Here is an 11,078-nt window from a genome sequence, read left to right as displayed (position 1 = left end):
AAGTCATAACCAGCTGGGTGCCAAGCCTTTACAGACCATAGGGAGCCACAGGGATCCCACCTGCAGTCTCCACTTGAAAGCAATAACAACGAAGGGAAGAAGAAAAACGAGCACAAGGCAAATCATAGTTGAATCAGCCCTCTGAGTGCAGCTCAGCAGAGAGGAACACTTAAGATGCCATGACCTCAAGCTCTTCAGGCATGAGAAACCTGTGTGAGAGGTGCACTTATTCAGGCACTGCAGCTACCTGGCTACTCCCTGGAGAAGAGAGGGATAGGCAGGCTCACAGGGCTGAAGCAAAGCCTCACTTCCAAGATGTCCACTTCACTACTCTGCCACAGCACTGAAGTCAGGTAAAGAATCAGAATCAGAACATGCATCCAAGACTAAGATTATGACTTTCTTTTAAAGGAAAAATATTTGATAGACAATACAATACATACAGGATCCTGTGATTACACAGTAATACTGAATCTGAGTGACCTGTAAGGAAGAGTTCCTCTCTCCTGGTGTTGTTCTGAGGCTGTGTGATAAATTTTGCTGAGAATATGAAGGAATAATCAAAAGTGATTGAGTCACCTCGGTGTGCACCATGTGCCTACCAAGGCACAGGATTTGCACCTGTGCTAACACCCATCCCTCTCAGGCTCACGCATAAAGCACTGGCTTAACCCCACATTCATACTTCACCTACTGACCCCAGCTAACTAAACACAATATATAAATCAGGCAGTTCAGTTGCCTGTGATTCTCTGTTGAGATGCTCAGGAAAATCAGAATTTTTGTTTTGAGTGTTCATGCACACTTTGCAGCAGGCACTAGTGGTACAGGTTTTGGAACCAAAGGAGCACTTGTCATTCACTGCTTTTAAGAAAACTTTTGAACAGAAATAGAGACAAGAATGCATACATTAAAATATTAACTACTAATGCTCTTGGAATTTACATCCAACTTGGTATGTATAAAAAAAATAATATTTAAAAAATTAAATTAAACAGCTTCCCTGGGAAAAAATGCAGCATTTTCCATTAATTTCTTTTTTTTCCCCTCTCTTTTAAAAAGCTATTATATTGAAGTTTCAGGGTAAAACCTGCATTTAACTTAACCCTTCATGCACAGAAACAGCTCTGGGACTACCGAGCACTGAGATAATTCAGCTTTACAAGGGCTGCAGATCGTCTTTGAAGTAAAACTCCTTCCTGTCTCAGTTTTATTCCACAAACTGCATGTCTCGTCTTTCCCATCATCAAATTCTGAAGCCTAGCTGCTGTCTGAGTCATTGTCTTCATCTTCTTTTCCAGACAGAGCATGTTTGGATGAATCATTGGCTTCTCCCAAAGGAACAGCCCCCTTCCTCTGTGGCAGGACACTGAAAAAGGCCTCTTTCCAGTCTCTCTTCTCCAGGTATGCAAGGATGATCTCAAACACTGCAACATTAGAAAAGTCCATCAGCTCTTTTACAAGGAGGTAAGTGAATTGCTGATAGCAACACACCCCCAAATCCATCTTTACAGAGGTTTAGGTGCATTCTCTTGTGGCTTCTTCAGAGCAGAACTGATGAAATGCAGGCAGGAACAGACACCGCAATTCTGCTACTACTGCAGCCTGAAGCCAAGCAGGACCCCAAGTCTCCAGCTGCATGACAGTATTTCTCTCAGGGACTGAGACAAATACTTCAGTCTCACCAGTGCCTTCTGTACAGGCACCAGTGCTTTCACATGTTTGACAGGAATCCTGCTGTGGATGCACTTTAATAAAGATTTTGACCCCTCCTATAATTAGCTCTAATTGGCTCTTCCTTTCTATATAAAGCAACAGTAAAAGATCCAACTTTAGAAACATGTCAAATCTTACAAATGCATAAGTTTTTTTGATAATTTTTGGATAATTTTTAAGTCCCGTGGCATACTATATCCTCCTCCATGCTTAAATAATCGTTATTATCATGCAAATGCCAGCCTCATTAATACGGCACTTTCAGAAAATAAAGTTACTATTGAGCACTGTGTTACATAAAAAAATAAACTTGAAATAAAGCAAGGTAAAATAAGCCAAAGAATGTGCAGTGGGGCACAATAAGGACTTTGACACCATGTCAAAAATTTCCATGAAGGTCTGAGTAGGCTGCATTTTGCATGTACTTTTGTTTAATGACACTGAAAGACAATCTAATAATAAAGCTGGAAGTTTAAAAGGAGCAGGATTCAAGGCTTGGTTAAGCCATTAATACTTCAATCAGAACCAGGAAATCAGGTAAAAATACAGTTATGAAAGTTCAGTAGCTGGAGTACTGCTGATACCAACTGAGGAAAGTCTACAAGTACTGAGGCAGTTACTGCTGAACAAAGCTGTTGAAAGAGGTGAAAACATCACAAACATTCATCCTCCCTTGGCATGAAATGTGTACCCTACAAAAAAATACAATGTTGGATAGTTTCCAGCATTTTACCCACTTAAAGAGTAAACCTGGAAACAAGACCAGGATGGTAAGAAAGCCACAAGTAATCCTCAGACAAGCCAACAGGATAAAATGTTCACTTCTAAATGGCTAAGCACCATCATTTACATTTAACCATATCCATAATATTTAAAGGTCACGGCAATTAGTGTATTCTGAAGGCAACTAAATTCAAGAAACATCAACATAATAAAACAAGGTTTAGGCATCTGCACTACAGTGCAGTGGGTTTGAACTGTGACTATTACAGGTATATTCTAAAATAATGTAATTATTTTGTGATTTAGAACTTACCATGATTGACAGCTAACACTTTCCGACTGTTCATTTTGACAAAGTTTCCAAGTGGGAGCTGTGCATGACCAATTCCCTGCTCTATAGCTTTTCTGTAAGTAATTCCCTGGGGAAAAGACACCAAAACAAGTGGATTGAGAATAACTGTTTCAGATCAGCCCACACAGATTCACTGCAAGTATCATTTCCTGGCAAGAGTTTTGCCTGCGTTGCCATGCTGTTGCTTCAGAAGGTGGTTACAAAAGAAACTTAACCGGATTGGACAGCACCTTCCTCAAGGGCTACTACCACTGGAAAACTCACTACTTTCTATACATGTCACACTGTGACCTGTGGTCAAAAGGATTGTAAATGAAACCTGTTCATGCAGCTGCAGCTCTAGAACCATCAGCTGTTGCCTGTTTTAAAGGTGAGCTTATGTAAAGTACAAAGCTATTCAGATTGTAGTCACTCAGTATTTTTTCAGAGGAAGAGTAAAGAATAAGAAAACTCTGGAACACAAGCCACTGCTACCACTACAAGTGTTTTTCACATTTCTTCAATATTTTTTGGAATTCCTTTTTGAAGAAGATTTCTCATTATTAATTATGTTAGTTTACATATGAACAGCAATAATATCAAATAAGGTGCCAAAAAAAAGCTTCAAAGAAACAGACCCACAGCTTACCTTGTGGTGATTGTGATCCACCAGTCCTCCAATCACGTAGGCTTTCTTCTCATCAAGCTCTCTGAGAACGTCTGGGGAATCTGAGGTAAGATATACTAGGTCTTCTTTCTTTATTAGCTCACTATAGTGCTCTGTTCTAATTTGGATATCCTCAAAAAAAGGTAGTTAAAAGAAGTTACATTCAACTGATGAAGTGCTGGCCAAGCTTTACAGACCCAAGATGGGACTGGCAAAATAAATCCAACAGTTTGTGGTCATTCCACATTCCTCATTCACGTTCAAATACGTAGCACAGTGCAAAATGATTTTCTGTGTAAACAATCCAGTCCCTAGAGCACTGATTTGTAAAAATCAACAGGAAATTTCCTGAAACCCAAAAGAACTTTACAAGTCCTTAAGTTCTTGTGATTCCCTTCAAATATTGTCATATTTCTCCTATGGATCCAAGTAGTTTTCAAGTCCATTAAGAAAAGTGAACCCAGAAGCAAATGCTTAGTTAACATTAATTGTTCAGTAAAAGAAGTTTATGCTAAGCTCTCATGGAGCAGCTATTGCACAAGAACTGCTGAAAACAGGACTGCTTTTATTTGTTCTATGTGCTGTCCCATTGCAGTTGTTGGAATAGTGGCTTTACAGGGAGTCACAATGAAAACCAACATGAGCTTGACCATAGGAGAAGCTACTACTCTCCAGAACGCTTCAGCACTGAGAGGAACGTGATGAAAGTGAAAGTGCACACCAGAGAATCACATCCCAACTGGCAAGTCTTGTTTTGGACGTGGATAAAAGAGCACTGCCAAGACAGACAACTGCTGGAACTGCCTAAATCAAGGAGTCCAGCTTAGACTATCAAGAATGGAATTTGTTCAAAAAAATAAGTGAAAATGGATTTGTGTGTAGTTTTTCAAGCAAAAATCAAATCTAGATTCAAGAGAAGCAGTCTTTGGCTTATTAAAGTTAAATCAATTAAAAGGACAAAAAAGCTACACTTTTTCAAATATGGTATTGCTCACATGTATTACAAAAACCCATGTGGAAAAAAATCATGTTCTTCACAACTAACGATATAGTTAACAACTACAATCAAGACTTCAACTTTTTAGAGAAATACTCAATTATTCACCTTCCAATTCACCCATCCTTTGTCATTTTCATTCATATTGGTCTTCAGCTGTCCCCCATGGCTGGTCAAGTAAAACTTCAAACAGAACAAACAAGAGGTACAAAATACAGAAACGTCAATTTGCCACAATCTGTTTCCTCTCTTTCTACCCTTAACTGTTAGCTAAAACTCTTAATATTTTTTAGATGGAAGTGGTACTAGGACCATATTCATACAGTTAGTGATACGTTTAAAAGACAAATTCAGACTTATAGTGATTTTTTAAAAAATCTGCCACAGCTAAAACCCAGAGTATCAGCAGCCTCTTACTGGCACAACTGGATCTGGCACTTTTCATCTGTATGCACATACTGTTCCATATATAGGTGTATCCTTATAACATGTGGGTGTTACAACAGAAGTAATTTTCTTATGAAAGAGGCAGCTTAAATATTTTCTCTTCCTACTATAGTTCTCATGTTTGGTACTTGGCAACAGTCAGCGTTCAGTTTGTTCAAACTTACCTGCACAGGATGAAATGCCTTGCGGTTTTCTGCGTAACATCTCTGAATCTGCTTGTGAAGCTTCTTAACATCCTGTACACAACACAGTTTGTTTTTATTTAGTCCTTCATACAGACCATCACAAAATGCTTTATCATGAGCCAGTCAGAAGCTAAAGAGAGAAAAAGGAAGTTTTTAACTGGCTAAAGTGACTACTCAGAGAGTATGGGCATCAGATTCTGAGAGAAAAAGCACCCATTGTGAGGGGATTATGCTGACAAGGAGACACACACATATTCCGCACAGGTGTACTTAGACACCTCTATGCATGTGCTTGATTTACATTATTCTAGGGGAAAAAAAAAAATCACTGAGATTTAATGAACATACAGAATTAATCTGAGGAATCAAACAGGTTTATCACTGTGACAACACTCAATCTGTAACCCATGGGAAAATCCTGAGAACATACAGTCTATATTTAAGAGAATTAAATATACCTAGTTCATCTGAAGTTCCATTTACCTTTAACACCATCAGGTCATCAAAGCTGCAGTCCACGATGAGACGAAGCGTGCTGGGAACAACTTCCCTGCGCATGCACTTTCTGTCATTCCCCTCACTACTGGAATCCAATTTTGACTGACGTTCTAGTTTTCTCTTCTGGCGTTTTTCTTTTCGTTTCTGCCTAAGTAAACAAACAAATCAATCCTCAAAAAGTGCTGCCAGCTCTGCTGAGGTACTGTGTTGTGCACACAAATGCAGACTTCTAGGACCAAAGTGGTTGTCCTGTGACGGTGATAGTTTAAACTCAGCCTGTTGCCTGCATTTGTGCCACACTGAGACCAGCACAAAACACACCCCCTCCCGCCTTTGTGAAGTTCTGTAGATACCTACAAAGACAGACATCAGACACAAATTCAATTTGCTCAATTAACCCAATGCTGGGAATCTCATGGATCTGAAGGTGCTCGAGTCAAGTCTCATAACAGAACTAGCCAAAAAGTGGTTAGTTTACACATGAACAGCGATCACAGTATCAGGATCAGAATAAGGAAGACAATTTACATCCTGTTTCACTGAACAGTTTTTCAAAAGGATTCTGAAGAAATTGTTCCATCCTGCTGTCCTCCTGACAGGAGCAGGCAGTTGGGAGGTCAAATTTCAGACAGCAACAACCACTGTCTTGGGAAGGAGGACCTGGCAGTCAGTGGGATAAGAATAAACCACCATCAGCGCATTTGCAGATACACTTTCTCTCAACACAACAAAACAGAAGCTCTGTATGTCAGTGTAACTTATAGCACAGCACTTCATGTGTCAAATGTGGCTGCTTTTATTCAGCATCTTTGTAAGAATCTCAAGTCTGACAGCACCAGGAAAAGAAGAACAAGACCACATGTTCTGTCTCCCTTCTGACAAATAACAACATGCACGTTTGAATCCCTCCTGACATCCTCCTGAAGCCGAGGAACAATTCTAGGATGAGGAGGGGACGCTTACCTCTACAGCCTCTTCGAGTGCAGACCAAGTAGCCTGGGGCTACTGCTTTAAACCTGGTATGGGAGAAAACTGGTTCAACTGCCTTGATTTGATGAAGCAATTCACAAGCACATTCTGCTGACATGTCGTTATTATTAGCACTAAATATTACACGGGAACCATGGAAAGCTGCTTTGCAAACCATACCTCCGTAGATCTTTCTGTTCTTCCCACTGCTTCTGCTTCAACAGCTTCTTCCTTTGCCTCTTGGACATGGACTCAAGGCATTCTTCCTTGCCTGAGCCTGCCTCCAGTCTCTCTACTGGATTGTCATTAGACTTCACCTTTCCTTCCACATCAGGAACTTCAGGGAATGGGGTATTTTCCATTGGGACCTCTGGACTGTCTGTGGGTGACTCAGATGACATTAGCTTTTGGCTGGGTTTTCTGACTTGTCAGCACATGCCGGATATTTCATTAAAAACAATTCTTCTGCTCACCAGTTCTCTAGGAAACAAAGTGATATTAAGTGTCATTAATAAGATGCTCAACTAGAATAAACACCACTCAATACCTACTATAAGCCTGAATAAAGAATAAGAGAAGGCCTTTTTTGTTTGTTTAAAGCCTCTGCAAATAATAACATGGAACATTCTAGAAAGATTATAACCTATATTCTGAGAGTCTAAAATTCTGCCTGCTAGATCTGAAGGTAGTGAATAGCTTCTGATTAAAAACTTCGCAAAAGAACAACAGCATAAAATTAGGGAATCGTACTGAATCAAATGTAATAGAAAAAAAAAAAGCATTAGCAGGATGTGTACACAAACACAAAGAATTAAAGATGTGTCTTGCAATATAACTACAGCAGCATATTAGAGAAATATGTAATACAGAAGTATGTAATTTTAAAGTGACTAAAGCCATTTGGGGGGGGAAAAAAAGAAGTGTGAACGAGCTGTACTCCTTCAAAATTAATTTTTATTTCTCCCGAAAACAGAAGACACTGGACAGTAACAGACACCGGCCACTGTCAGAAGACAAACACAGTAAGTAAAAGGATGAACAAATGTTATTCAGCAAAACACTCTCGGTTCAAACCAATTACAATTATAACCACTCCTTTCCCATGGCGAGCACGATTTTTCCGCACTAGCAGCTCCTCTGTGGAGAACGCTGCATCTCCACCAGGCAGGAAACAGCAACCCCCTGCTTCCTGCAGCGGCAGCAGAGACAGGAAACGCACAGCACAGCAGAAACCCAGCGGAGGTTTTGCTGGCACATCCCGATTTCCCTGTCCGAGGGCGTTCGCACACCTGAGCCCTACGCGCACGCCTGCGTGCGTGCATACAGGCGCACAGACACACACATATATATACACACACATGTACACACACACACACACACACACGCACACACGCTCACACACGCAAGCGCACGTGTATCTATACACGGACACGCCATACACCCTTCATGACTGCAGAGGGCCGGCCGCAGGCCCGCGGAGGGCCGTGTCCCGCCCCGGCGGCCGGGCCGAGCCGGACCGGGCGCGGTGCGGGGCCGCGCTGAGGGCCCTGGGGGCCGCCATGTTCCCCCCCGCCCCCCAGGGGCCTCAACGTACCCGCGAGCCGCCCCGCGCGCGCCCGGCGTGGGAAGGGGCGGAGCCGCGCAGGCGCAGGCGCGCGCGAGGGGGAAGCAGAGCGGCGGTCGCGCGAGGCCGCCGGGCAGCGCGCCCCCCAGCGGCGGGCGGTGTCAGGGCTCGCGCCACCCCCCTCACACCCCCAGCCGTGGCTTTGGGGGCTCCGTGGGGGCAAAGGGCAGCCAAAAGGAAGAGAAAAGCTTATTTTTATCCGATGGTTTGATGGCCCCGCTGAGTTCAGGCAGGGGCCAGCGACGTATTTTTGGCTCGTGGCATTCCTCAGCGCAGATCTGTAGATGCAGAGGTCCCCGGCAGTGCCGCGCTCCCTCCGCCCCCGCCGGAGAGGGCCGCGCCTTCGCGCTTCCTATTTTTAAAGGCCGCCGACAATTAGCTGTTTGAACTCCGGTGTCAATGCCCAGCGAAGGCAGCGTTCTTTCGCCGCCAGATAACTTCACGAAAGAATGCTGCCCTGTTACAGGAGTCGGTTCTGGAGACTGGGATGATATTCTATGGGAACAATGTATCTTGGGCAGCCTGAGTATGTAGATGTCTGTTTGCCCCGGGTTAACGAGGCGCACAAAGTCAGCAAACACACGAGCGTGCGCTGCCATAATCCCCTTTCCGTGTGCATCAGTGTTTAGCTCAGGTTTCATTGGTGCCACATATACACACTCGGACAGTTTTAGTGCTGGTTTCGGGTTCGCCACAGCTGTGTTGCACTCACAAAACTGTGTGGTGTCACTATAGTGAGACACTGACCTTTCAACTGCTGCTGGAATTTAATATTTGCTGTAGTATTTGATCTAATTTGTGATTCCCGTTCAGTGCATTGCTTTAAAAATAGCTAGATTTGCATTTGCCGGGGTCTATTTAAAACCTTGCTGACGTTACTATTAATATCTAAGCTTGACACACCAGCTTCATAAAAGCCCAAATGCTCCAGTCTCCCTGTGGAGAATTCTTTGGTATTTTTTGGTCACAGAAAGGCAGCAGATGAGTTACCAACAGAAGCCCTTTTTTTTTGAAAAAAGCAAAAGACATCTGACAAAGTCATGTCATTCTCAGATGTGCTTTTTCCTAGAATGAAGAAGCTGCTTACGCAGTTTGTTTTTCTCATAGTGCCCTCTGCAAAGCGTCAGTATTGCTCATCCAGCCCCCTGTGTCCTCAGACAACAACAGAGCATCATGCAATGTTTTCCAACGTCTGCCAAGTGGTGACAAAGTGAAATGGAAAACTGAGCAGTTGCAAATATTGAGAAAGAGCTGTCTATCTAAATTTCATTATTTTATAGGGCCTTAACATGACCTTTTCAAGATGCTGATCCCAATGGTGAGTCACCCTCTCTCCCAGCAACAGAAAGAACTAAATATTCCAGAGCTTAAAGCTGCAGCTCAAGAGGCAGACTATGGAGAAGAAAGAAGATACTCATGGGAGGCTCAGGTGTGGGCAATGCCATTGCTCCCTGTGGGCTGGGCCTGACTGCAGCACTCTTGAGGAAGGCTCAGGGTGCAAACTGGCTTTGGCCAGTAGCTTGGATGGGTATCTCTGACCCCCTGCCCCCTGTGGCAGAAACAGGGGGTCTTATTCACCCAAAGCCTGGGAGCTGGGGGCACATGGGCAGCAGCTGAAGGGCAAAGATGCACTGGGGTACTTTGGTGCATACACCTGAAGGTTTGAGTTGAAAAGCAAGATCTTTGTGCTGTTGCTTCAGAAGAGAAGGCAGAAAGAAACATTTTGTTGACTCAGAACATGGGAGGAAATCTCATTAGTTTTATTAGGTTGTATAAAGATATGAGCCCTACAGTTTGGACTCTGGAAAATGTGCAGCAGCAGGAATACTTTGACCCCGGTCTGTATGCCAGCATGGCGTGAGGCATCCATGAGGGGCTGAGCCCACAGCCTGTACGTGGAGTGGACTTTGGTGGGCACAGCGCCGTTTGCACGGGTGTAATCTGCCTGAAAGGAAGTCACTGCTGATTAGCTCTGGCCATAACTGAGGTGAGGCTCAGGCCTCCTGTTTCTAAGATGTCTGAAGAGCACCCCAGCTCTGTGTTACCGGTATGCCTATGGGTGTATAAATGTGCGTGCAGGTGGAAATGTATGGACAGAATTTCTCTACGTGGCAGTCATGCCCTTGGCTCTGTAATTGGCTCAGATACAGTGGTGTCCAAAGAGAGATGTGGATTTACATCAGCAGGGGATCTGGCCAGGGATATTGTAACAGAGGCCTTTTTAAAAAAATATTTTATTTCAAAGAAGAAATAAATTTCTTGTGTCTCAAGAGCACAGAAAGAGGACAATTGCTCATCTTCAGATTCCAGACCAACATCACGCCCCCCTTCTGAGTAAAATGTCAATGCTGCTTTTCTGAAGCAGGATCCATATCTCTGGTCTTTCTCTAGATGGAGTTGGTTTTGCACTAAGATAGTGTCCTTATTTTTTTCAAAACAGCACAGAAAGCCTGGAAAGCTCTTTGTTTACTAAATGCAACAAAAGGAGTCCTCTGCCTCAGCCCCTTGAATTCGGGAGCATGTCACAACCTATGCTGAGAAAGCAGCATAACCAACCACAAATGGGGAAGAAGCAATAGCAGACCCCTGGGGTTTCCTAATCTCCTCCTTCCCACGTGTGCACACACAAACAAAATACAGGAAAAGGCCCAGGGGGAACTTCCACAAGGTGCAGATGAGCATGGGGGAGAAGCAGTGGCATGGACCTGTTGTTTCCCACTCCTGGGCAATGATTGACATCCACAGTGTTTGCTCAACTTCTCTTTACCACAAAAAAACAGAGGAGGCACTTATACCACTCAAGGTGAAGGCTGCTCTCACTTTACCATCCCTTGCAGAGGATGGGGCCCTCTGGGAGCATCTAATTGCAGCCTGGGGTGGCACTTGCTGGGTTGGGGTGTGTGTAGATCACAGTCACATGA

The 11,078-nt window shown here is 43.5% G+C and overlaps 1 protein-coding gene across 2 annotated transcripts; it reads right to left on the bottom strand.

Moving 5' to 3' along the window:
- Positions 1-387: 387 nt before the first annotated feature.
- Positions 388-8,163, bottom strand: TRMT10A (tRNA methyltransferase 10A). 2 transcript variants are annotated; one of them, XM_066548176.1, is made up of 8 exons: positions 8,128-8,163; positions 6,714-7,013; positions 5,550-5,712; positions 5,046-5,117; positions 4,543-4,617; positions 3,420-3,569; positions 2,753-2,858; positions 388-1,427 (listed from the first exon to the last, which is right to left on the bottom strand). In XM_066548176.1, the coding sequence occupies exons 2-8, from the start codon at positions 6,932-6,934 to the stop codon at positions 1,261-1,263; spliced, it is 954 nt and encodes a 317-aa protein (XP_066404273.1). In that variant the 5' UTR covers positions 6,935-7,013; positions 8,128-8,163; the 3' UTR covers positions 388-1,260. The 2 variants fall into 2 exon arrangements, with proteins under 2 accessions (XP_066404273.1, XP_066404274.1); XM_066548177.1 differs by lacking the exon at positions 8,128-8,163 and adding an exon at positions 7,615-7,974.
- Between the last annotated feature and the right edge of the window lie 2,915 nt (positions 8,164-11,078).

Source organism: Molothrus aeneus, chromosome 4, assembly GCF_037042795.1.
Source record: "Molothrus aeneus isolate 106 chromosome 4, BPBGC_Maene_1.0, whole genome shotgun sequence".
NCBI lineage: Eukaryota > Metazoa > Chordata > Aves > Passeriformes > Icteridae > Molothrus > Molothrus aeneus.
This window is presented reverse-complemented; position numbering and strand designations above follow the sequence as displayed.

What these genes read in the sequence shown, in the direction of transcription:
- TRMT10A (XM_066548176.1), bottom strand. Translation starts at nt 6,934, where the DNA reads ATGTCATCTGAGTCACCCACAGACAGTCCAGAGGTCCCAATGGAAAAT. An exon ending in AGGCATTTCATCCTGTGCAG is followed by an intron (nt 4,618 to 5,045) that starts GTAAGTTTGAAC and finishes TTCTGTTTGAAG; the next exon opens with TTTTACTTGACCAGCCATGG. An exon ending in AGTGTTAGCTGTCAATCATG is followed by an intron (nt 1,428 to 2,752) that starts GTAAGTTCTAAA and finishes CTAATGTTGCAG; the next exon opens with TGTTTGAGATCATCCTTGCA.